General features: G+C 44.8%; 1 protein-coding gene across 1 annotated transcript in view; it reads right to left on the reverse strand.

Moving 5' to 3' along the window:
* Positions 1 to 1,617: 1,617 nt before the first annotated feature.
* The window catches only part of LOC147125354 (uncharacterized), a 100,251-nt gene continuing 74,288 nt past the window's right edge, over positions 1,618 to 27,580 (reverse strand). Inside the window, exons 8-12 of the mRNA XM_085994582.1 lie at positions 22,864 to 22,981; positions 18,701 to 20,308; positions 17,740 to 17,927; positions 15,022 to 15,148; positions 1,618 to 13,184 (exon numbers count right to left, since the gene is read on the reverse strand). Of these exons, the coding sequence (XP_085850708.1) occupies positions 13,018 to 13,184; positions 15,022 to 15,148; positions 17,740 to 17,927; positions 18,701 to 20,308; positions 22,864 to 22,981 (2,208 nt within the window). The 3' untranslated portion in view covers positions 1,618 to 13,017. The remainder of the gene's footprint in view (positions 13,185 to 15,021; positions 15,149 to 17,739; positions 17,928 to 18,700; positions 20,309 to 22,863; positions 22,982 to 27,580) is intronic.

Genomic DNA, 27,580 nt, shown 5'->3' on the forward strand with positions numbered 1-27,580 from the left:
TTCAACACCAACCAGTGTAGTTACTCTTCTTCTTAGGCAGCCCCTCGGAACCAAGGATGACTTGTTTCCACATTAAAAATGAGTTCTCAGGTGACTGACGAGTCCAATGCGGGACCTACAGTCTCTGTCACAGGTGGGGCAGACGGTGGTTGAAGGGGCGGGTGGGTGGGGTGTTTGGGTTGTCGTGCGCTCCTTCCACTGTTTGCGCTTGGCTTCCGCTTGCTCCCGGCGAAGAGGCTCGAGGTGTTCGGCGCCTTCCCGGATGCTTCTCCACCACTTTGTGCGGTCTTGGGCCAGGGATTCCCAGGTGTCGGTGGGGATGTTACACTTTTTCAAGGAGGCTTTGAGGGTGTCCTTGAAGCGTTTCCTCTGCCCACCTGGGGCTCTCTTGCCGTGCTGGAGCTCCGAGTAGAGCGCTTGCTTTGCGAGTCTCGTATCGGGCAATGTGACCCGTCCATCAGAGCTGATTGAGCATGGTTAAAGCTTCGATGCTGGGGGTGTTGGCTTGAGCGAGAACACTGACGTTGGTGCGCCTATCCTGCCAATGGATTTGCAGGATCTTGCGGAGGCAGCATTGGTGGTACCTCTCCAGTGCTTTGAGGTGCCTGCTGTACATGCTCCATGTCTCTGAAGCATACAGCAGGGCAGGTATCACTGCTGCTCTGTAGACCATGAGCTTAGTGCCGGGTTTGAGGTCCTGGTCTTCAAACACGCTCTTCCTCAGGTGACCAAAGGCCGCACTGGCACACTGAAGGCGGTGTTGGACTTCGTCGCCGACGTCTGCACTTGTTGACAGTAGGCTCCCGAGGTATGGAAATTGGTCCACGTTGTCCAAGGCCTTGTCGTGGATTTTGATAATCGGGGGGGCAGTACTGTGTGGTGGGGGTAGGTTGGTAGAGGACGTTTGTCTTACGGATGTTTAGTGTAAGGTCTATGCTCTCGTACGCTTCGGTGAAGGTGTTGACGATGGTTTGGAGTTCGACCTCCGAGTGAGCGCAGATGCAAGCGTCGTCTGCATCCTGTAATTCGATGACAGAGGATGGGACGACCCTGGATCTGAACTGGAGGCGACAGAGGTTGAACAGTTTCCCGTTTGTTCTGTAAATTAGCTCCACTCCAGTGGGGAGTTTACTGAGGGTGAGATGGAGCATTGCAGCTAGCGGGGGTGCTCTAGAGATCTGTACATTCTGCAGTTAGAGTTTGTGTATCCGAGTGCACGGGGGGAATACCTGGTTTTCTTATGGGTCGTGCATCACCACATCAATCGCTCACCACTGGTCGCAACTGAGAATAGTGGTGAATTCGCAGGAAAGCAATGGAAAAACTTCAAGCTTATATGTGAAAAAAGTTTTATTGAATATGATTGAAAATAGAGTTTCAACATAATACAATACGTATACAGAATAAATAAATACCAGGGATTGGGTTACGAGCTGGAAAATATATATCCTGCTCCATAAGGCAACAACTTTACTCACCCCTCCGCCCCCCCACCTCACTTCATTCACCTGCTGGCTAATTGTACATCTGACAATGTTTACTCCGCTCTCCAGCACCATAAACAAGCTCAGAGATACTGGAGAACATTTCCTCCCCACCCCCATGCACCCACCCCCCCCCCCGATACTTATTTGTTGGCTCGTTGTTGGTTAGTTGGAACTCTTAATTTTAAACAAGTTAAAAAGCTGCGGGAGGCACGGTGTGGTAAAATACTAGCACACACGCGGGGGGAGCGCTGGAAGATGAATTTACTACAGCAAGGTCCCATGCTCGAAGGGTGTGCAGGTCGTATTGAGTTCCCTATCTCGCCGAGCACTGCTCCTTGCTGGAAGCACAGGATCGTTGAAGAACCAGGTGTTAAGCCAAGTGTTAAGTGGCAACTCATTTTGCTTTAATGTGGAGAGAATAATGGGGATTTGCTGAAATTAAAAAGAGAAAATGCTGGAAATACTCAGCAGGTCAGGCAGCATCTGTGGTGAGAGAAACAGAGTTAACGTTTCAGGTCGATGACCTATCGTCAGAACGGCCTTGCTGAATCTGCTTGCTTCCGTTTTCACTTAAAGTCTATGGCTTTGTAAGGCTTTTGGATTATTCTGTACATGTGTAATGAAAAGTGCTTGGTTATCGTCCAAACTTGTTCAGATGCCTGGATGAGTGCAGCTCCAACAACACTCGTTTGATTGGCACCCCATCCACCACCTTAAACATTCAGTCCCTCCACCACCGGCACACCATGGCTGCAGTGTGTACCATCTACAAGATGCACTGCAGCAACTCACCAAGGCTTCTTCTTCGACAGAGGCAACAAGGGGGCAAGCCATATTAGATTTAGTAATGAGTAATGAGCCAGATTTAGTTAGCAGCCTAACTGTGTGTGAACATTTATCCAATAGCGATCATAACACGATCGAGTTCAACCTAACGTTTGAAAGGGAGAAATGCGAAACAGCTACTAAGATTCTAGATTTAGGTAAGGCCGACTTCAACAGGATGAGGCAGAGACTGTCCACAGTAAATTGGGCAAATCTGTTAATGGGTAAAATGACAGAAGATCAATAGGAGATGTTTAAAAAAGAATTTAACGTGATACAGACCCAGTTTACACCCCTGAGGGGCAAGAGATCTATTTGCCAAAATAAAACAGCCAATGTCGACTAAAGAGATGAGGGAGAGCATAAAACTAAAATAAAAAGCATACAAAAACGCAAAAAATAGCACAGATCCTGGAGAATGGGAAAGATACAAAGAACAGCAAAGGGTCACAAAACAGATAGTAAGATCTACAAAAAGGGAGTATGAAAAGAAACTTGCAAGGGAAAGCAAATATAATGCAAAGAATTTTTACAGTTACATTAGGAAAAAGAGGGTGGTCAGGAGCAAGGTTGGCCCCTTAAAAACTGAAGGCGGTGATATTATCAATGATAATAAGGAAATGGCAGGCATGTTGAATAATTACATTCCATCAGTATTTACAGTAGAGGAAGAGGATAGCATGCCAGAAATCCCAAAGAAACTAATATTGAATCGGGGACAGGGGCGCAATAAAATTAATGTAAGTAAAATAACAGTAATGAAGAAAATAATGGCACTAAAGAGTGACAAATCCCCAGGACCAGATGGTTTCCATCCCAGGGTTAAAGGAAGTAGGTGAGCACATTGCAGATGCCCTAACTATAATCTTCCAAAGTTCTCTCGATTCAAGAACCATTCGTTTAGATTGGAAAATTGTGCATGTCACTCCGCTATTTAAAAAATGGTGAGTGAGGGAAAGCAGGGAATTATAGACCAGGTAGTCTAACATCTGTTGTGGGGAAATTGCTGGAGTCTATAATTAAGGATAGGGTGATTGAACACAATGAAAATTTTCAGTTGATCAGAGAGAGCCAGCATGGATTTGTCATAATGGGACTAAAAGACAAGTCCCCTGGACCAGATGGCCTGCATCCAAAGGTCTTAAAAGAAGTGACTGCAGAGATAGTGGATGTATTGGTTACAATATACCAAAATTCCCTGGACTCTGGCGAGGTCCCAGCAGATTGGAAAGCTGCAAATGTAACACCCTTATTTAAGAAAGGAGGGAGACAGAAAGCAGGAAATTATAGACCAGTTGGCCTAACATCTGTCGTTGGGAAAATACTGGAGTCCTTCATTAAGGGAGCAGTAGCAGGGCATTTAGAAAAACATACTGCAGGCAAACAGAGTCAGCATGGTTTTAGGAAAGGGAAATCATGTTTAATAAATTTGCTGGAGTTCTTTGAGGATGTAACAAACAGGGTGGACAAGGGTGAGCCAGTGGATGTGGTGTATTTGGATTTCCAGAAGTCACTCGATAAGGTGCCACATAAAAGGTTACTGCATAAGATAAGAGCTCACGGAATTGGAGGTAATATATTAGCATGGATAGAGAATTGGCTAACTAACAGAAAGCAGAGAGTCGAGATAAATTGGTCATTTTCTGGTTGGCAAATGGTAACTAGTGGGGTGCTACAAGGATCGGTGCTGGGGCCCCAACTATTTACAATCTATATTAATGACTTGGATGAAGGGATCGAGTGTAATGTAGCCAAGTTTGTGAATGATACAAAGATGGGTGGGAAAGCAAGTTGTGCAGAGGACTCAAAGAATCTGCAAAGGGATATAGACAGGCTAAGTGAGTGGGCAAACATTTGGCAGATGGAGTATAATGTGGGAAAGTGCGAGGTTATCCACTTTGGCAGGAAAAATAAAAAAGCAAACTATTATTTAAATAGAGAGAGATTACAAAATGCTACAGTTCAGAGGGACCTGGGGCTCCTTGTGCATGAAACACAAAAAGTTAGCATGCAGGTACAGCAAGTAATCAAAAAGGCAAATGGAATGTTGGCCTTTATTTCAAGGGGGTTGGAGTATAAAAGCAGGGAAGTCCTACTACAACTGTACAAGGTATTGGTGAGACAACACCTTGAGTACTGCGTACAGTTTTGGTCTCCTTATTTAAGGAAGGTTATACTTGCATTGGAGACAGTTCAGAGGTGATTCACTTGGTTAATTCCAGAGATGAGGGGTTTGACTTATGAGGAAATGTTGAGCAGGCTGGGCCTATACTCATTGGAATTTAGAAGAATGAGAGGTGATCTTATCAAAACATATAAGATACTGAGGGGGCTCGACAGGGTAGATGCAGAGAGGATGTTTCCCCTTGTGGGGAAATCTAGAACTCGGGGGCACAGTCTCAGAATAAAGGGTTGCCCTTTTAGAACTGAGATGAGGAGGAACTCCTCTCAGAGGGAATTCTCTGCCCCAGAGAGCTATGGGGGCTGGGTCATTAAATACATTTAAAGTGGAGGTAGACAAATTTTTGCCAGATAAGGGAGTGAAGGGTTATTGGGAGTGGGCTGGGAAGTGGATTTGAGCCCAAGATCAGCCATGATCTTTTTGAATGGCGGAGCAGGCTCAAGGGGCCAAGTGGCCTATTCCTGCTCCTATTTCTTATGTTCTTATGCCTGACAAATCTGATTGAATTTTTTGAAGAGGTGACTAAAGTAGTGGACAGGGGAATGTCTAGGGATGTTATTTATATTGACTTCCAGAAGGCATTTGATAAAGTCCCACATAAGAGACTGTTAACTAAGGTAGAAGCCCACAGAGTTGAGGGCAAATGATTGACCTGGTTAGGAAATTGGCTGAGCGGCAGGGATAATGGTTAGGTACTTTGGACTAACCAAATTAGTAACAATATGGTGGAGGAGGGATTCCTAGAGTGTATACGGGATGGTTTCCTGGGCCAATATGTCGAGGAACCAACTAGAGATCAGGCCATCTTATACTGGGTATTATGTAATGAGAAAGGATTGATTAGCAATCTTGTTCTGTGTGGCCCCTTGGGGAGGAGCGATCATAATATGATAGAATTCTTCATTAAGATGGAGAGTGAAGAAGTTGACTCAAAGGAAACTATGATGGTATGAGGCACGAGTTGGCTAGGATGGATTGGGGAATGTTACTTAAAGGGTTGACGGTGGATAGGTAATGGCAAACATTTAAAGATCGCATGGATGTACTACAGAATTTGTTCATCCCTGTCTGGCAAAAAATAAAACAAAAAAGGTGGCGCAACCATGGCTAACAAGGGAAATTAGGAATAGCATAAGATCCAAGGAGAGGTCATATAAATTGGCCAGAAAACGCATCAAACCTGAGGATTGGGGCAGTTTAGGATTCAGCAAAGGAGGACACAAGGATTAATTAAGAGGGGGACAATAGAGTATGAGAGTAAGCTTTCAGGGAACATAAAAGCTGACTGTAAAAGCTTCTATAGATATGTAAAGAGAAAAAGATTGGTGAAGTCAAGCATAGGTCTCTTGCAGTCAGAATCAGGGGAATTTATAATGGGGAACAAAGAAATGGCTGACCAATTAAAGACATACTTTGGTTCTGTCTTCACAAAGGAGGACGCAAATAACCTCCCAGAGATGTCGTGAACATAGGGTCTAATGAGAGGGAGGAACTGAATGAAATCAATATTTGTAGGGAAATGGTGTTAGGGAAATTAACTGGATTGAAGGCCGATAAATCCCCAGGGCCTGAAAATCTACATCCTATGGTACTTAAGGAAGTGGCCCTAGAAAGAGTAGATGCATTGCTGGTCATCTTCCAAAATTCTATAGACTCTGGAACAGTCCCCATGGATTGGAGGGTAGCTAATGTAACCCCACTATTTAAAAAAGGTGGTACAGAGAAAATGGGGAATTACAGACCGGTAAACCTGACATCGGTAGTGGGGAAAATGCTAGAGTCCATTAAAAAGATGTAATAGCAGAGCACTTTGAAAACAGTGAAAGAATCAGACAAAGTCAACATGGATTTACAAAAGGTAAATCGTGCTTGACTAAACTACTGGAATTTTTTAGCATGTAACTGGTAGAATAGATAAGAGAGAACCAGTGGATGTGGTGTATTTGGACTTTCAAAAGGCTTTCGATAAGGTCCCGCATAAGAGAGTAGCATGTAAAGTTAAAGCACATGGGATTGGGGGTAAGGTACTGACTTGGATAGAGAACTGGTTGGCAGACAGGAAGCAAAGAGTTGGAATAAACGGGTCTTTTTCTGAGTGGCAGGCAGTGACTAGTAGGATACCGCAGGGATCGGTGCTAGAACCCCAGCTATTCACAATATATATTAATGATCTAGGCGAGGGAACTAGATGTAATATCTCCAAGTTTGCAGACGACACAAAGTTGGGTGGACATGTGTGCTGTGAGGAGGCTGCCGAGAAACTCCAGTATGATTTGGACAGGTTGGGTGATTGGGCAGATGCATGGCAGATGCAGTATAATGTGGATAAATGTGAGGTTATCCACTTTGTTGGCAAAAACAGGAAGGCAGATTATTATCTGAATGGCAATAGATTGGGAAAATGGGAAGTGCAACGAGACCTGGGTGTTCTTGTGCACCAGTCGCTGAAGGTAAGCATGCAGCTGCAGCAGGCAGTTAAGAAGGCAAATGGTATGTTAGTGTTCATAGCAAGAGGATTCGAGTACAGGAGCAAGGATGTCTTGCTGCAGTTGTACAGGGCCTTGGTGAGACCACACCTTGCGTATTGTGTGCAGTTTTGGTCGCCTTATCTGAGGAAGGATGTTCTTACCATGGAAGAAGTGCAGTGAAGATTCACCAGACTGATACCTGGGATGGCAGGAATGATGTATAAGGAGAGTTGGGTTGATTGGGCTTATATTCATTGGAGTTTAGAAGATTGAGATGGGATCTCATTGAAACTTATAAAATTCTAACAGGACTAGACAGACTAGATGCAGGAAGGATGTTCCCGATGGTGGGGGAGTCCAGAACCAGGGATCACAGTCTAAGGATAAGGGGTAAGCCATTTAGGACAGAGATGAGGCGGAATTTCTTCACCCAGAGGGTGGTGAACCTGTGGAATTCTCTACCACAAAAGGCAGTTGAGGCCAATTCATTAAATATATTCAAGAAGGAGTTGGATATATTTCTTAAGGCTAATGGGATCAAGGGATATGGGGAGAAAGCAGGGGCAGGGTACTGAATTTGGATGCTCAGCCATGATCTCATTAAATGGCGGAGCAGGCTCGAGGGGCTGAATGGCCGACTCCTCTTCCTATCTTCTATGTCTATGTTTCTATTACTCAAATTGGCAGGATGTGGTTTGTGGTGTCCCTCAGGGATCTGTGTTGGGGCCTCAACTATTCACAATATTTATTAACAACTTAGATGCTGGCTTAGAAAGTCATACATCCAAATTTGCCGATGACACAAAGATAGATGATGTTGTAGGCAGTGTAGATGAAAGCATAAAATTACAAACGGGTATCGACAGATTAAGTGAATGGGCAAAACTGTGGCAAATGGATTTCAATGTAGGCAAATGTGAGGTCATCCACTTTGGACCTAAAAAGGATAAAACAGGGTACTTTCTAAATGGTGAAAAGCTAAAAACAGTGGAGGTACAAAGAGTCTTGGGGAGCCAGGGACAAAGATCATTAAAATGTCATGAACAGGTACAGAAAATAATCAAAAAGGCTAATGGAATGCTGGCCTTTATATCTGGAGGACTAGAATACAAGGGGGTAGAAGTTATGCTGCAGCTGTACAAAACCCTGGTTAGACCACACCTGGAGCACTGTGAGCAGTTCTGGGCACCACACCTTAGGAAGGATATATTGGCCTTGGAGGGAGTGCAGCGTAGGTTTACCAGAATGATACCCGGACTTCAAGGGTTAAGTTACGAGGAGAGATTACACAAATTAGGGTTGTATCCCTAGAATTTAGATGGTTAAGGGGTGATCTGATTGAAGTTTTCAAGATATTAAGGGGAACAGATAAGGTAGATAGAGAGAAACTATTTCCGCTGGTTGGAGATTCTAGGACTAGGAGGCACAGTCTAAAAATTAGAGCCAGACCTTTCAGGAGTGAAATTAGGAAACACTTCTACACACAAAGGGTGGTTGAAGTTTGGAACTCTCTTCCGCAAACGGCAATTGATGCGAGATCAATTGTTAGTTTTAAATTGGAGATTGATAGCTTTTTGTTAACCAAAGGTATTAAGGGATATGGGCCAAAGGCGGACATATGGAGTTAGATTGCAGATCAGCCATGATCTCCTTGAATGGCGGAACAGGCATGAGGGGCTGAATGGTCTCCTCCTGTTACTATGTTCCCAAACCCGTGACCTCTACCACCTAGAAGGACAATGGCAGCAGGTACCTGGGAACACCACAACCTCCAAGTTCCCCTCCAAGTCACACACACCATCCTGACTTGGAAATATATCGTCGATCCTTCATCGTCGCTGGGTCAAAATCCTGGAACTCCCTCCCTAACAGCACAATGGGAGTACCTTCACCACACGGACTGCAGCGGTTCAAGAAGGCGGCTCACCACCACCTTCTCAAGAGCAATGCGGGATGGGCAGTAAATGCTGGCCTTGCTAGTGACGCACATATTCCAAGAATTAATTTTAAAGAAGATTCAGTTTGCTAACTGATGGGTGAAACAGGTTTCCTTTGTATTATTAAATTGTAGAATTTTACAGCACAGGAGGCCATTTGGCCCATCGCGCCTGTACCAGCTCTCTGAAAGAGCTATCCACTTAGTTCCCAACCCCTGCCCTTTCCTAATCCCCTTTCAAAGTTTTCTCTTTCAAATATTTATTCTCTTCCGTTTTCAAAGCTATTATGGATTCTGCATCCAATACTGTTTCTGCGCGCTGCCCCCCGCTCTAACAACCTAACAACCTGCTTTCCTCACTCTGACGAGGGGAATCAAGAACAAGGGGACATGATCTTAAAGTAAGAGCTCGGTCTTTCAGGAGTGAAATCAGGAAGAACCTTTTCACAGAAAGGATAGTTGAAATGTGGAACTCGCCCCCACCCCAAAAAAAATACAGCTGTGAATACTGGGGGACAATTGGAGCTTTCAAGATTGATAGAGTTTTGTCAGCTAAGGGTATTGAGAGATATGGGCCAAAGGCGGGTAACTAGAGTTGAGGTGCAGATCAGCCATGATCTAATTGAATGGCGGAGCAGGCCCGAGGGCCTCCTCCTGTTCCTAATTTTCCTATGTTCCTAACCCTCTGCATAAAATGAAATCTCCTAACCTTTCCCATTGGCAGCTATTAAGGCTGAAGCCTTTGTTATAATAACAGACAGAGGAATGCCACAAGACAATAGGATGTGTCACCCAGTGGTTTAACTGGCACAATGAACAGACACAAAGCTGAATTGTAGAGTTCCTGTGCAGATCTGGATTCACCGAGAAGAAATTCTTCAAGCTGCACCAGTACAAATGTTAGACTGCCCGTGTTAAGGACATGGAATTTTTTTATTCGTTCAGGATGTGGGTGTCGCTGGCAAGGCCAGCATTTATTGCCCATCCCTAATTGCCCTTGAGAAGGTGGTGGTGAGCCGCCTTCTTGAACCGCTGCAGTCCGTGTGGTGAAGGTGCTCCCACAGTGCTGTTAGGGAGGGAGTTCCAGGATTTTGACCCGAACATACGAACATGTGAATTAGGAGCAGGAGTAGGCCACTCGGCCCCTCGAGCCTGCTCCGCCATTCAATAAGATCATGGCTGATCCGATTACTCCACATTCCCGCCTACCCCCGATAACCTTTCACCCCTTTGCTTATCAAGAATCTCTCTACCTCTGCATTAAAAATATTCAAAGACTCTGCTTCCACTGCCCTCTGAAGAAGAGAGTTCCAAAGACTCACGACCCTCTGTGAGAAAAAATTTCTGTCTTAAGTGGGCGACCCCTTATTTTTAAACAGTGACCCCTAGTTCTAGATTCTCCCACAAGAGGAAACATCCTCTCCACATCCACCCTGTCCAGACCCAGTGATGATCAACAGAACATAATGCAACTGACAGCGTAAAGTATCATTGTAACATGAGATTTCTCTTGTTGTCAACTACAAATGTGCCGAGCAACACAGTTGGACGTACAGGAAACTCTCGATTTACCGGCACCGAAATAACCGGATATCTCTGTTAACCGGCAAAATTCAGGAGTAGGTTCAGGTAAGTTTTACTTCATATTAGTGGCAGTTCCTGGATCTGTGGCTGTGTAACTGGGGCTCCTACACTTGTTGCTAAGCAACAGGGATGCTTGGTCTGTGGCCGGAGTTCCTGCACATGTTGCTAAGCAACAGGGAAGCCTGGATTTGTTGCTGTGTATGGAGCTCTCGTACCTTTTAACTATACCTCTCTGTAATCCTGACTTTTTGATAAACCGGCACCACGCCGGTCCAGTCGGTGCCGGATACCAAAGAGCTTCCTGTATTTTGAACTTTGTTTGCGCTTATATCAGAACATGAATGTGTCTGTAACTCCTACAGCTTGTTATATTTTTTGATGTGATTTTTTTTTTTGGTGCTCATCAAGGCAAAGAATGAAGGTGTTGGGAAATGAAGCCCTTTCCACTTTGGGCATCCCGGGGTCAGCTCTGGCACAGTTTTTGGTGGACTTAAACTGAAAGCTAAGCCTCTGCGTGAAGTGATATTGGCCGCGCATTGACCGTAAACTGGCAACGTGAATCAGGGCCTGGCCCAACTCCAGAGTAAGAGCCAGAATCCCTGGAGAAAGCTGACTGCATGGCTTTGGAGTGCAAATCCAGGGCACTCTCAACCCATTGAACCCCTGTGCTCGCCAAATATTGCAAAGTGTTTTGATACAGCGAAGAGGGAAAGACTATTTCTTCTGGTTGGGGAGTCAGCAATGAGGTGATCATCAATTTTAAACGGTCACTAAAAGAGTGAGGAGGGAGTTTAGGAAAGATGTCTTTATGTATAGGGTTGTTGCCCCAAGGAATGCTTTGCCACAGGGAATAGTTGAGGCAGTGACCATTGCTTGTATTAAGGGAAAATTGGATAAATATTTGAAGAAGAGAAAGATACAAGGGTATTGGCAGAGTGTGAGGCAGTGGGATTAGTATTGGATTGATCTAGCAAACAGATGGCACTGATACAATAGGTTGAATGGCCTCCTTCTGTGCTGTGAACATCCACGGTTCTTCTTAACCCAATTTAGATGTTTAAAGAGTGGGAGATTCTCCTCTTCCCCTTTCTCAAGATTTCAATTTTCAGCTGGTTACAGTTGCACCGATCTTAGACCAGTAGCTGCAGTATAAAGACTTCCTTTGGATGTGGGCGAAATCTTTATTGTACTCTGTCTCGACAATGTGTCTCAGCCCCGGTCTCAGAAGAGCGCTGCCTACTGCACCCACCAAAACGTGGCCTCTCTGATAGTAATAGCCAAGTAAAGCCAATGGTAGAGGCAAGTTTAGATGTTCAAACGCATTTTACAGCCAGTCGGCAGAGGAAACTTTCGTTCCATCAGGCTGGTCTGGATTTGAACCCAGGTCATTGAGGTGAAAGAGCAAGTCCAGCCCATTGAGCCTGCAGTCAGCATCCTGATCAGTTAGTAGATTAAACCTTTTCCTAAATAGTTCCAGCTGCCAACATAACTGTGTGTGTATGTGTGTGTGCTTGCAATTGCAGGCATTTTTGCTGAGCTTGCAGTTCATTCGAGAAGTGAATTGAGTCTACCTTCATCAATGATGACACCCAGCTTTTCCAATAAACAACATACGCGATTACATATTTGAACCACTTGAACAGACAAGTCTAAAATAATTTGAAAATAAGGAACTATTTAGATATAAAAATTGACAAGTAAAATCATTAGCCTAGACATTACTGTTGGTGATATTAGCTGAATATGTCGTTCCTCTGCCAAGTTACTTTAGCAGAGGCGTGAAGCTATTTAAAGTAGTTTAATGCATGCGTTAGAACAGTGAACAGAGGAACGCCATAGCAACATACTTTGGGGGTGAGAATGGATTTGGGTGTGGATGGCCGTCTGTTAAGCGCAGCACCTGATACTCAGTTCTACTGAAGTTAAGGGAACTGAATATTGGGCGCTGAGCGTAACGAGCGGCTCGTACGATACCGCCCGTTATGCGCCACCGCTTAAGATGATTTTCTACCCTTTTGTAAACACAGAAAATGCTTGAAATACTCAGCAGGTCAGGCAGCATCAGTGGAGAGAGAAGCAGAGTGAACGTTTCAGGTCGATGACCCTTCGTTAGAACTGGAAAACGTTAGATATGTAACAGATTTTAAGCAGGCGTAGGGGCAGGGAAAGGGGGGAGGGGAGGAAAGAACACAAGGGAAGGTCTGTGATAGGGTGGAAGGCAGGAGAGATTAAAAGACAAAAGCGATGATAGTACAAAGCAAGAGATGGTAATGGGAGAAACTCTGTTTCTCTCTCCACAGATGCAGCCTGACCTGCCGAGTGTTTCCAGCATTTCCTGTTTTTATTTCAGATTTCCAGCCTGCTTTTCTACTCTTTCATGTTTGTTTGTCCACCAAATATCTCCGACAGTCATTTCTCGGCTACAGTTTGTACCACAGCAGTCTCAGTATCAGTGTTGAAGGTAGTCACAGTGGGGTCTCAGAAATACTTGGAAGCGCAATCTTCGATGGGAGTCTCGTTTTGGAGCTGGGGTTCTTACTGGACAGTCTGAGGCATGTCGCTCCACGCCTTGGCCTTTTTCTTGGCAATGGCCAGCCAAGGAGGCTCCACAGCAGCCAGGGGAGCAACCTTCACGTTGGACATTGGGCACTTCTCTCTGATTCCCATTCCACAGGCTGGTGGTTTTGGCTGTAAGTGTGAACCTAATGAAATAACAAAGCGGGGTCAACGTCACATCATCAAAATACATCGCACCAATATAGACTCAAGCTTTCATCAGCCCACGCAGAAATTATTTGGTTAAATATTGTATTTATTCAGCTAACTGTTTATATTAAACCAGTGTAAATCTATTGGTTTTAAGGTCGGTGACTGGTGACGTTAAACAGGCCAGGTTGTTTTCAACTCCAAAGTTATCTTCAGTGAAGATCTTTAATTCAGAATTTACATTATTTTTTTTAAATTTGAATTGTTGGAGTTCATGTTGCTGAAGAATTGAAGATGGTTTGTCGGACGCAGAGTTAAAGTTTTCCCAGAGCACCCCATCCTCAGGTGAGGCCCCATAAGGAAAGAAAGGACTTGCATTTATATAGCGCCTCTCATGACCTCAGGACGTCTTTTGAAGTGTAGTCACTGTTGTAATGTAGGAAACGCGGCGGCCAAGTTGCGCACAGCAAGCTCCCGCAAACAGCAATGTGATAATGGCCAGATAATCTGTTTTGAGTGATGTTGATTGAGGGATGAATATTGGCCCAGGACACCGGGGAGAACTCCCCCTGCTCTTCTTCGAATAGTGCCGTGGGATCTTTTACATCCACCTGAGAGAGCAGACAGGACTTTGGTTTGACGTCTCAACTGAAAGACGGATAAGGAACCAATTTGTGTGCGTCTGTTGGTACCACACATGATACTGACTTTAGGCACCATAAGTGGAGAATGTTTCACTCCACAACACTGATATTTTGTTGTGCATGAAAAAATGTCCTCCCTCTTCAAGTAAATGAAGATACAGCATGACCCTGATTGGCAGCGCCTGGTAAAGTGCCTCTACTAAACCAACGGACCTAGCCTTGATTGCAAAGCTCTAGTTTTCAGCATAGGCAAGGAGAGAGAGATAGTCTACCCCTTTTAGTTCATAGTTGCTTCATTCAAATCATTTGATAATTGAAATCTCTCTCTCCTCTAAAACTGAACGCATCCATTAAATTATTGGCGAGGACTCCTATATGGACACATTGGGGGATAAATTCAACCAACGACTGCCTGTTTGCAGCCAGTAAAATGGACGTTAGGCTTCTGAATTTCCCCATCGTGATTTGTTGCACCTGATCTGGACCAGAAGTGCACCGGATGCCATATTGGTTTGAGTGGTTTTTAATCGTCCAGGGCATCAGGCCCCTTAAATATGGAAATTGGGATCCTACGCCGGTTGTGAGGACTCTGAATGCAAAATTCAGGTACGAATGGGTGGCACTCACACCTCGCAGGCCAGGCCTAGTTGTACCAATTCTTGAGCAGCCTAACCATAATGGGACCACTGGAGGCTGCTTGAGAAAGAAAAACTCCCAAGAAACGTCCAGTTTTTACTTTTTTGAGCCGAGGAGTTGCTGGACTGCTCCTCCCGGGGCCACCAAAAAAATCTCAGGCTTCCTGCTGGCCTGTCTGAGGCATTTCCCCTTCCCTGCCCCCTCTCCATACCCCTCACCCTGGGATCGTACCCCCTCCCCTCCCAGACTCGACCTGTGTGAGAGCCAGTCAAGTTCCCGCCCTCCCCGACCAGCCAGCTGCAGCGGGATGTCTGCGGTTCCTCAGCGACCTTTAAACTCGGCCCGAATCTGAACTGGGCCTCATTTTGGGTGCTAGCCGAAATTTCTCCCCCCCCCGTTAAGCATTCGCACGTTAATGTCCCACACCATAATTTCAGGGTGGAAAACAGTGCAAAAATACTCAGCTATTGGAGAACAAACCCATTACATCCATCGCCTGCTTATTTACAATAGCATCTCTTGATTTTGAAAAGTTCCATTTAAAGTTTTGTACCAAGTGCAAGTGGAGTTCTCAACTTAGATTGATCTTCCTTCTTCACATTTATTTTCATTTCTTTGCTGTGAGAGCTGGGTAAGGGGCTCTTATTTCCAGCTATTTCCCTTAGATGCTTTGTTGCTTCCTAAAAGAGAAAAGAAATCAAAGTTAACTGCCATACAATACATTAATTCAGTTAAATTATCCGGTTTAATAATAGCTGTCAATGCAGGGACGTGAACTAAACCTTCAGCCTATTTTTCCAATGAAGCCAATTCCGAATGCTTCCACTCGTAGGAGAGACCAGAACTAGGGGGCCATAAATATCGGATAGTCACTTATAAATCCAATAGGGAACTCGGGAGAAACTTCCTCACCCAGACAGTGGTGAGAATGTGGAACTCGCTACCACAGGGAGTGGTTGAGCCAAATAAGCGTAGATGTATTTAAGGGGAAGCTCGATAAGCACGTGAGGGAGAAAGGAATAGAAGGATATGGTGATAGGGTGAGATGAGGTAGGGTGGGAGGAGTGTAAACACTGGCATAGACCAGTCGGGCCAAATGGCCTGTTTCTGTGCTGTAAAATTCTATATAATTGTATGTGATCCATCGTTCAAACTTCCTTGCACACCTACACACACACACACTCACACACTTGTACGCATACTAATACATTAAATTTCATTGCATTTTGTAAACGTACAAATGTTTTGCATTCATCCTATTACATTATGGATCTTGACTCAGCTAATCCATGGGTAAAAGCAATTAAACACAGACAATACGATTCAATAACAATTCATCAATTATCAGGGCAAGAAGCAGGGTCCAAATGGCTTGTGTATTTCTTCATATACCATTTCCACTGAAGGAAATTACATTTATCTTGATTTAATATTTCAGTCTTTCAGATTAGGATGAAAATCGCAGATCCTTAAATTTCTTCTGGTTATTAAGGAAATCAAAGGAGATAGGGATCGGACAGGAAGGTGGAGTTGAGGTAGAAGAGCAGCCATGATCTCATTGAATGGCAGAGCAGGCTCGACGAGTCGAATGGCCTACTCCTGCTCCTATTTCTTATGTTCTTATTAATAAGCAGATAGTCCCATTGCAGAATCCCAATATGTTCTTGGTGTTTTCTGTGATTTGGAAAATTTGTTGACTTGCAGAATGTGTCAGAAAGTAATCCTAACCCAGCCTTTAAAGTGTCACTATAACCTCAGGCTATTTAAGTCACCTGCAATTACAAAATATTGACCGTACGGGATGCACTGAATCAATAAAAGTTAATATTGTAAAAGGGGGGGGGGGCAAAGTGCAGCCTGTATCGCAGCAGTGAATGACTTCCAAACGCTGATAGGTTAACAGAATGGCCAGGTAGGCGGCAGATGCAGTTCAATAAGTCTGAAGGAATACATTCTACATGTAGCCAGACCGCACACCTTGAGCTTTTCATCCATTTCTGGTCACTGAGACATGAGGCGGCTCAGAGGAGAGCTACAAGAGTGAATCTGGAACATTGCTTCAAACTAAGCCACGGCAGTAGGATAAGGAATTGATCTAGGAAACGGCAAATTCAGGACCGTGCGAGCGAATTCTTCTTCACATAATGAGTGATCAACACATGGAATGGACCCCCAGGCAGGGCAGTAGAAGAAGAAAACCTTGGAATCATTTAAGGAACAGTTGGATGTTGGAGTAGCAGCCAATTGGATGGTCATTCGAGATGGGTGGGAGGGTAAGCTGTGAGGAGGATGTTGTGAAACTCCAGTACGATTTGGGCAGATTGGGTGATTGGGCAAGAACATGGCAAATGCACTATAATGTGGATAAATGTGAGGTTATCCACTTTGGTGGCAAAAACAGGAAGGCAGATTATTATTTGAATGGCAATAGATTGGGAGAAGGGGAAGTGCAGAGAGACCTGGGTGTTCTTGTGCACCAGTCGCTGAAGGTAAGCATGCAGGTGCAGCAGGCGGTTAAGAAGGCAAATGGTATGTTGGCCTTCGTAGCAAGAGGGTTCGAGTACAGGAACAAGAATGTCTTGCTACAGCTGTACAGGGCCTTGGTGAGACCGCACCTTGAGTATTGTGTGCAGTTTTGGTCGCCTTACCTGAGGAAGGACATTCTTGCCATGGAAGGAGTGCAGCGAAGATTCACCAGGCTGATACCTGGGATGGCAGGAATGGCGTATGAGGAGAGATTGTGTTGATTGGGCTTATACTCACTGGAGTTTAGAAGATTGAGAGGGGATCTCATCGAAACCTATAAAATTCTGTCAGGCCTGGACAGACTAGATGCAGGAAGGATGTTTATGATGGCCGGGGAGTCCAGAACCAGGGGTCATAGTCTAAGGATAAGGGGTAAGCCATTTAGGACTGAAATGAGGAGGAATTTCTTCACCCAGAGAGTGGTGAACCTGTGGAATTCTCTGCCACAGAGGGCGGTGGAGGCCAATTCATTAAATATATTCAAAAAGGAGTTGGATGTATTTCTTAAGGCTAAAGGGATCAAGGGATATGGGGAGAAGGCAGGGACAGGGTACTGAATTTGGATGATCAGCCATGATCTCATTGAATGGCGGAGCAGGCTCGAAGGGCCGAATGGCCTACTCCTGCTCCTATCTTCTATGTTTCTATGTTTCTATAAATAGAATTAATGGATTCCCAATTACTTATTAATCACAAATGACCTTTCAATACAAATATTCCAACAATTGAATGAAAGCAATTTTACCTTTTTTGTGTCCATTTGAACCAAGAACTTGCCCTCCAAAGGCTGCGGTCTTTCCTGTGTCCCTGAGCACTGGCCTTGAATGCCCTTCTGTTTCTGTTTCGCCATAGAGACCCAGACTGGCTCCGAGGAACTGACTCCTGCACTTGCGCTGTCTGCTGCAGCAAGTTTGGCAGGCTGTGAGTTCCTCTCTGTGTAACAGATTTGTGCAATCAAACATCTTTTCAGCAGAAACAACAATCTGACTATCTTCTTAGATCTACAGACGAGTGAGTCAGGCAATGCATGCATGGTTTTACTCAGAGGGTCATTGGAAGGTTTTTCTTAGTTACACGGTTTTAACAAATGACACACAAATGAAAGCTGGCTAGCATAAGTTACTTTGTGTATACACTTGATAGTTTGGTGTTAAGTTCATTTCTAAATTGAACATTTTCTCCAAGGAAAGGGAAGGCTGAGGAGGAACCTAATAGAAGTCTTTACAATTATGAAGGCGTCTGATAAGGTAAATGCAGAGAAGATGCTGGCCCAGATCAAAACTAGGGGCCATCAATAGAAGACAGTCACCAATAAATCCAACAGGGAATTCAGCAGAAACGTCTTTACCCAGAGAGTGGTGAGAATGTGGAACTCCCTACCACAGGGACTGGTTGAGGCGGATAGCATGGATGCATTTAAGGAGAAGCTGGATACGCACATGAGGGAGAAAGGAATAGAAGGATATGCTGATAGGGTGAGATGAGGTAGGGTGGGAGGAGGCTCATGTGGAGCATGAACAGTGGCTATGTAATATGCAATAGTACTTGCATAAATATCAGGAAATCGCAAAATGTAACCACAGTGTTATTCGCTCATCAATAGTAACGCCGTGAAGCAGACAGTGGTCATTATCTAGCTCACCGTCAACCACTAAAAAATGAACAGATCACACGATGGCTAAAAAAATCAAACTGATGTTCCCTACCTGATGTTCTCCCGAAGTCCAGTTGGGTTTCACACTTCTTTCTCGCGATCTTTTCTCGAGTAACATTGTATTGTTCTTGTGGTACAAACTCCGCCGGGTCGGCTTTTCCCGGCGGCGGACATCCACCCTGGAGGCTCTCCGGCAATAATCTGGCCGGATTTTTACCCTTGTCCTTTTCAGCCCTGTTGACCAGAGCAGCCTCCGCTGGCCCGCTCGCTCCAGCGCCGCCTCTCCCAAGCCCCGGAGTCGGTGCTGCGGTGCACGGTCTCACTCTCATCGCCTCCTGCCTGTCAGCCACTTGAAGATGTTCAAAGTTACTCCCAGCCGAGTGTTTGTAAAGAGGTGAAGTTCTTCTGAGTTTGACGCCAAATGGGCTTGCTTTGGCATCTAATCCAGTTTGTGTCTGGGGTTTCACAACATGTTGGAGACACGACCTGTCAGTGGAAGCTGGTTCCGTTTCATCTGATTTCATTTTCAGCGGCTGATTGAGACCCCGCTGATATTTCACGGAGCTTCCCGTATCTCGATGTGCTAATGCCTCATCGACGTTGCCTTCAGGTATGTTTCCACAACGCTCAGATTTCGGCGCTGTCAGCGTTCGACAATCTGCATCCCAACCTTCACTCTTTCTACTGGACTCCAGTATGGACCTCTGCCAGGCAGACGCGATAGAGAACTTGACTGAACCTGGACTCACCGGCCGTTGATCTTCCTGCAACCACTCGTCAGATACCGAAAGCTCAGCCCGTCCCTGACCGCCGAGTAATTGTGGAGTCCAAGGGTCAGATTCGATTACTGAATCTTCAAGTGGAACTTCTGATGTGAAACCAATGTTGTCTGTCAATTCGTTGCGCATATATTCTGCCCCGTGATTTAATAAGCTCTCGACCTCTGCCTCTCCTGTTATGGACTGATCTGTCAGGAGATTTTCCTCCCGTTCTTCCTTCTCTTTGGGTGAGTGCAAAGTCTCCTCAGGAGGTGCGACAGAACTCACTCCCTTCGCTTGTTCACATGTTGAGCTATGTTTTGGTTGCATTGTGTTTGGTGCATCTTCCTCTCCATTTCCCTCCGTGTGCAGGGCAACCGAGATGCTTTTCTGAGATGGAGGTGTGTCGGCACCGGAGGAAAGCAAATCCTCCTCGGCATTCTCCAATGTGAGAGTTTCACTGGATTCAGCTCCGTCTTTGGCCCGATCTTTTGTCTCAGAACCTCCTACTGATGCGGTTGGTGCGCTGGGGGAGGGAGAGCCAGTGTCTTCTTTATTGGATTTTATTATGGAAGTTGACTTGGAATCTTCTTCACGCATTAGCAACATTTCTGGTGACAATCCTTGAATGTTGGGAGTTTTCTCAGATTCAGGTCCGCCTTTAGAGGTATCAAAGGTCACCTGAATTGTAGGATTGGGCAATATGTCTCCGTTCTGATCTGTAGCGCTTCCATCAACTGTATCTTCAGGCACTGGACTGTGACTATGAGAAGCCTCAAGCATTTGGGAACTTTTAGAAACTGTTTCCGCAGATTCCTCTCCATCCGTTTCAGGAAACTTTGGACAAGTCACTTTGTTGTGATGGACATCATTGTTTAAGTTGTCGCCTCGTGCCAACAGACCTGTTGCATAGTGTAGAAAAGAGGAAATGCACTATTTCACATCATTTCACAGCGATAAAAACAATGTGCCACAGCTTAACTTTAAAAGTTGAACACACCAAAATCTGAGGCTTGGGAAGTCATTTGTTGGGTGTATGCCGTTTTCACTTTAAATGCTAGTTCATTCATTCATATAATGCAGATCAAAACACTAGAACAATTCTCACCCTACACATTGTCGGTCCAAACATGTATTACCTTAGGCTCTTTATAACTCACTAATGGTAATATCCAACCAATATAAAACTAGATTCAGGTATGTTTGCTCTAGACTGATACCTGGGATGGCAGGAATGACGTATGAGGAGAGATTGGGTGGATGGCGCTTATATTCGCTGGAGTTTAGAAGAATGAGAGGGGATCTCATTGAAACTTATAAAATTCTAACAGGACCAGACAGACTAGATGCAGGAAGGATGTTCCTGATGGCGGGGGAGTCCAGAACCAGGGGTCGTCCAGAACCAGGGGTCACAGTCTAAGGATAAGGGGTAAGCCATTTAGGACAGAGATGAGGAGGAATTTCTTCACCCAGAGAGTGGTGAACCTGTGGAATTCTCTACCACAGAAGGCAGTTGAGGCCAATTCATTAAATATATTCAAGAAGGAGTTAGATATATTTCTTAAGGCTAAAGAGATCAAGGGAAATGGGGAAAAAGCAGGGACAGGGTACTGAATTTGGATGATCAGCCATGATCTCATTATATGGCGGAGCAGGCTCGATGGGCCAAATGGCCTACTCCTGCTCCTATCTTCTATGTTTCTATGTTTCTAAACTTGTTACGTTCTCTAGGTGTGAATGTTATAGCACTTTTAAAGGGACACTCAAAGAGATGATGGTGAGCTAAACAATGCTTGTGACAGTTTAGCACCGCTTAAGATTCTAACAATGACAATAGAAAGAGAAGCTGCTGTAATTTTTAGTGACTAAAGTTTTCATTTATCAACTTTGAGTGATAACATGATATTAAATCTACCTTAATATAAAGGTGTAATGTAGTCCTACATTGCAACAGTGACAACACTTCATAAAGTACTTCATTGGCTGTAAAGTGCTTTGGGACATCCTGAGATCGCAAAAGGCGCTATAGAAATTGAATTTCTTTCTTTCTTTAATGTGATTATGAGAAACTAATTGTTGCAGGAAAGCACTTATTGGTGTAGTAAAGGATAGCAAAAAGAATAAATCCGAACAGATTTTCCATTAAGGATGGAGAAGGATAGGCCTGAATGATCCCAAAGCTCAAAAATCTGCTAGAAATCACCCATATAACCCAGTGGGGAGTATTTCTGGGTTGTGGTGTGGTCCTCTTAAAGAGACAGCTTTTACGGTGTTCAGCGGAGAAAACAATTGCTCTGATGAGGGTACAGATCATTGTAAAAACACTGGTGGCAATAGAGACAATAAAGTAATGATCAGATCTTGGGCAAAATCACTGGTTCGGCCCCAGCTGGAGGATGGAGTCCAATTTTGGGCACCACACCTCAGGAAGGCCTTGGAGAGGGTGCAGAGGAGATTTACTAGAATGGTGCCAGGAAGGAGGGACTTCAGTTATGTGGAGAGACTGGAGAAGCTGGGATTGTTCTCCTTAGAGCAGAGAAGGTTAAGAGGAGATTTGATAGAGGTGTTCAAAATCATGAATGGTTTTGATAAGAGTAAATAAGGAGAAATTGTTTCCACTGGCAGGAGGGTCGGTAACCAGAGGACACAGATTTAAGGTGATTGGCAAAAGAACCAGAGGGGAGATGAGGAGAATTTTTTTTACGTAGTGAGTTGTTGTGATCTGGAATGCACTGCCTGAAAGGGCGGGCGGAAGCAGATTCAATAATGACTTTCAAAAAGGAATTGGATGTATACTTGGAAATGAAAACATTTGCAGGGCTATGGGGAAAGAGCAGGGGAGTGGGACTGATCGGGCAGCTCTTCACGACAACAATTTGACACTGTAGAAACTTTATATCAACATTTTCTACGTTCATATCTCATATAAATGTGTTGTATTCCGAAATTATACAATAACTGCAGAGAAAAATACTTATATTTACATAGCACCTCATCACATTTTTCAGAAACTTCTCAAAATACTTTGTGCACAATGAATTAATTTGAAGGGCGGTGACTGTTGTTAGGCAGGCATTATTATGCGCACAGCAAGACCCCACAAACAATAATGAGAGAAATACCTCTAGGGAGGAATGTTGTCCAGCACATCTCCACTTCTCTTCCCTGAATAGCAGCACGAGATTTAACAGGGCCTTGATTTAGCTTCTCATTAGAACAACCATTACTACACTGCAGGGTTGGCTACACGCTATGCTCCAGTTCTGGAGTGAGACTTGAACCCATAACCTTCGGACTTTGAGGCAAGCGTGCTACCAGCTGCCACAAGCTACTTAATCATTACTTGGACTAAAGAGTGGCATATATATAAAAAATAATTTCTTAATGACATATTTCCAGTCAGTATTTTCTTTCATTTGATATATTAATTAAAGCTGATAGCAAAAAAAGATCATACCATTTTCTCTCTCATTTTCATTCAGCAAATTATTGGCAGAGGGTGTGACTCGATCTCTTTCATCTTTCCTTTCAAGCAAAATAAATGTGGGCATCTTTGGACTTTCAGAATGTTCTCTCTAGGGGAAAAATAATATTGCGCGTGTTAATTTATATATATATATATTTTAAACCTTGATCCATGGTGAACTACGTTCTCTCATACAATCCATGGCATTGAGCTTTAAGAATGTCACTGTGACGAGGGCATCTTAATTCTCCCCGAAACAGCTTCTTATAACTTGTATGATAGCAAAATACTGCAGATGCTGGAAATCCGAAGTAACAACAGAAAATGCTGGAAAAACTCAGCAGGCCAGGCAACATCTGTGGAGAGAAAATAGAGTCAATGTTTCGGGTCAAACCCTTTGTCAAGACTTGAGTCTTGACAAAGGGTTTTGACCTGAAACGTTGACTCTATTTCTCTCTCCACGGATGTTGCCTGGCCTGCTGAGTTTTTCCAGCATTTTCTGTTGTTATTTTAGCTTCTTATAACTTGCTTGATTTAAGAACTCTAGCCTGGAAATGACTGATTGGTCGAGCCTTTAATGCATTCCTAGGACGTTCCTCCACGTTCTGTTTTAGTTCAGATGTTAATCCGTTCATTTTTACAACAGAACAGTGGAGAGTGTCATCTGAATTAATTAAGCATTTGCGATATCAGCAACAGTAACTTTTAGCTTCAAATATACGATTGTTTCAAAACACAAAGCTAGTCATTGACACCAAAGGAGAAAGTTCATGCGGCGACGAACGCATTTTTTTTTGCATATGATTCTTATAACGACTGTATTTTTCATATGAAGTTGCAGAAGATGTAATTATTGTTAAAGTTAATACCAAAAGGGAATCTATGAGGACACAGCAGTCCACTTAAAAAAAATACAGATACTATTTATTTAAACTGGAAAATCTCTTTAATCTTGTAACATCCTAACAATATCAACAACCCAGTTGGACAAAACTAGCTTTTTAATGTTATATAAACAACACACCACAGAAAATTGCTAACAGCTGGATACAAGTCCTGTCAGCTAGTTTTAACACTGCCTCAACCGTTTGTAATTTCCACTGACATCCTCTCTTTAATGTAAAGCACAAAGCATGTTCAATCTGGATTGATGCAGATTTATACGCAGTATTAGGCAGCCCTTTGAAGTTGGCAAGAGCATAATTTCATTTTAAAAATAATATAACGAGCTTGCGGGTTTCCAGTTTACCCAACCAGAACTGTGACTAATCTCCAGTCCTAAGCTGTGCTTTTATTTTAGTGTTTTACCGATAGAACAACATGGGGCCAGAAATTCGGGTCCCCACGGGTGAGTACGCGCTGTGTGCTCACGCATAGGCCCAACGAAAGTGCCGGTTTTGTGCATGCACTGCGTATGCGCTGGAAACCGGAACTTCCGTTCCCTTGAAGGAAGGGGTTCACAGGTCAAACGCGTGTGCTGGAGAGGCAGCGCGTACGCCTGGAGCTTCTAATTTTTTTTTACAGGTTTCTCTGTGCGGGTAAGATCCTAGCAGCTGCGCGTGAAAAAAGCAGGCACAAGGCCTGCTTTTAACAAGGTAAGAGGTTAATTAAGTAAAATTAAAACTTTTTTCCACAGGTTTAGCATTTTAAAATACTTTAAAGAAACGTAAGTTTATTTTTAGCCCCATTAAAAACTTAAATTAATTTTTTCAAAAATTTAAATTTTTGTTTAAAATAGTTCATTTATGTAATTTATAGTTATTTTAAAAATGTGATTCTTTAAAAATGTATTTGAAGTTTTACTTGGGTTTTGGGGCCGATCTCTATTCATAGATTTGACAGGTCTTCCTGTCAAATCTATGAATGGAGATTCCCTGCTCTGATTGGCTCCCCATGGCCCACGTGATCCCAGGGACGCAGCGAACTAACTTCGCCGCTGGGATACGCGAGCACTGTGCACCAGCAGCTGGAGGAGGCCCAGGATCAGAATCCCACACAGCCCCACAGCACAACGGCAGGCGCGCTAGGTATGTGCAGGTCAGGGGCTTGCACCCGCGGGAAGCCTCCGACCCGAATTTCTATCTCCCTAGCTGGTAAGGAGCGATCTAAAACATCACCATCTTCACAAACACAAAAGCAAAATACTGCGGAGGCTGGAAATCTGAAATAAAAACAGAAAATGCTGGAAACACTCAGCAGGTCGGGCAGCATCGGGGGAAAGAGAGAAACAGAGTTAACGTTTCAGGTCGGTGACCTTTCGTCAGATGTGGACAGGAAATTTTGGGCGTGAGTGGGAGGGGGACAGCCTTTAATGTGACGCCCCTTATTTTTCTTCCACCCATTGTCGCATTAACAAGCTGAAAGGAAGATGGGCCTATATTCTATGGAGTTTAGAAGAATGAGAGGTGATCTCATTGAAACGCATAAATTCTTAGAGGGCTTGACAGGGTTGATGCTGAGAGGCTGTTTCCCCCTGGGCTAAAGAGCCTAGAACTACAGATCATAGGGCGAGAAATTCGGCTGCTTTGCGCCTCCCGTTAGCGCCTCCGGGGGGGAGGGGTGGTGGTGGTAATGGGGCGCTAAGGGGGTTGCCGACCGGGCACGGTGAATTCAGCGATGCCCATGAACATCCCTGCCGGTTTTGCGCTGGCGCTAACACTTACCGCCTCGGTCTCTTGCACCCCATAGATCGTGACGTCATCAAGTGCGCAGCGCCCCGTTACCGCCCTGGATGTGAAATTTGCTCCCGCCCCCCTGCTGCATCGCCAGGTGTCAAGAACGGCAGCAGCAGGTGGTGTTGTCACCTCGGCTGGCCGCTTGGGGAGCGATAATTAAAGGCAGTGGTGGTCAGGTAGGCCAAACTTTATTCTACGCACCAGTCTGGTGCCTGCTGAGTGTTTTTGAAGCCTCATTGCTGTGCAGTGCCTAAGCCTACCACTCTCTAAGAGTGATTAGGGCTGTAATGAAAGTCGCGCAGGTCCCCTGTTGCAAACCATCATTGGCCCTTCCTTTTACGCGAGGGACGGAGCCTCTGATGCCGACAGCACTGCACATTCTTCAGCGCTCTGCCGCTACCACCACTCTCACACACTTTAAGAGAAGTGGTAAGCGCTTGATTTAGCACTCCACTTCCCTCTCGGAGCGCTAAAACTGAATTTCGCATGAGGCAAGAACGATTAGCGCCTGGTGCTAATTTTTCAACTTTTATAGTTTTCGCGCCCCAAACGGGGCCATACCGAATTTCACCCCCACAGTCTCAGGGTAACGGGTAGGCCATTTAGGACTGAGGTGAGGAGAAATTTGAGGGTGGTGAATCGTTGGAATTCTCTACCCCCAGAGGGCTGCGGATGCTGAGTCTTTGAGTATATTCAAGACAGAGATTGATAGATTTTTGGACTCAAGGAGAATCAAGGGATATGGAGATCAGGCAGGGAAGTGAAGTTGAGGTCGATGATCAGCCATGATCTGATTGAATGGCGGAGCAGGCTCGAGGGGCCGAATGGCCTACTCCTGCTCCTCTTTCTTATGTTCTTATGGTGGCACCTGCCCAACACATTTCTTAGTTGGTCAAATCTAGGTGGACAACTTAATTTGTAGGCTGCTGATACTTTTCTTTGTACACAGACCCTGATCTGGCTCACTATTCCGACTGTTAAAGTACTGTGAAGTGAACTGGCTGAGGAAACCTATGCTGACTGAGGGTTACAAATGAATGACTCGACACTGCACTGAATATTCAGCTGAGATTATGTGTTGAAAGCCTGGAGTGGGGCTTGAACCCACAACCTTCTTGACTCAGAGGTGAGAGTGCGACCCACCTGATGTGATACAAGGAGTGAGGTCAAATCTATGCCCGCATCCGGGTTTGCACCCCTCCAATCGGGTTTCCGCCCCGCCACAGCACTGAAATGGCCCTAATCAAAGTCACAAATGGCAACCCAGAGAGTGGTGAACCTGTGGAATTCTCTACCACAGAGGGCGGTGGAGGCCAATTCATTAAATATATTCAAGAAGGAGTTGGATATATTTCTTAAGGCTAAAGAGATCAAGGGATATGGGGAGGAAGCAGGGACAGGGTACTGAATTTGGATGATCAGCCATGATCTCATTAAATGACGGAGCAGGCTCGAGGGGCCGAATGGCCTACTCCTGCTCCTATCTTCTATGTATCTATGTATCCTCTGTGACTGTGACTGTGGTGCATTGTCCCTCCTCGTCCTTCTCAATCTGTCTGCAGTCTTTGACACGGTTGACCACTCCATCCTCCCCCAACACCTCTCCTCCATTGTCCAGCTGAGTGACACTACCCTCGCCTCGTTCCACTCTTACCTATCCAGCCGTTAGCCAGAGAATCACCTGCCATGGCTTCTCTTCCCGCTCCCGCACCATCACCTCTGGAGTCCCCCCAAGTCCTTGGCCCCCTTCCTATTTCTCATCTGCAAGCTGCCCCTCGGCGACATCATCCAAAGACATGAGGTCAGGTTCCACATGTACGCCGATGCCACCCAGCTCCGCCTCACCACCCCCTCTCTCGATCCCTCCACTGCCTCTGCGATTTTACTTGGTGACCTGATCCTTTTCGCTACCAAAGCCAAGCAGAGCAAATTCAAGTCTACCTGCGTGGACACGAATGTGGCTTCCTCCACTTAATCTTGAAGGGGATTGACAGGGTAGATGCTGAGAGGTTGTTTCCCCTGGCTGGAGAGTC

Source organism: Somniosus microcephalus, chromosome 1, assembly GCF_052327205.1.
Source record: "Somniosus microcephalus isolate GS21.2 chromosome 1, FLI_Smic_1.0, whole genome shotgun sequence".
Lineage (NCBI taxonomy): Eukaryota > Metazoa > Chordata > Chondrichthyes > Squaliformes > Somniosidae > Somniosus > Somniosus microcephalus.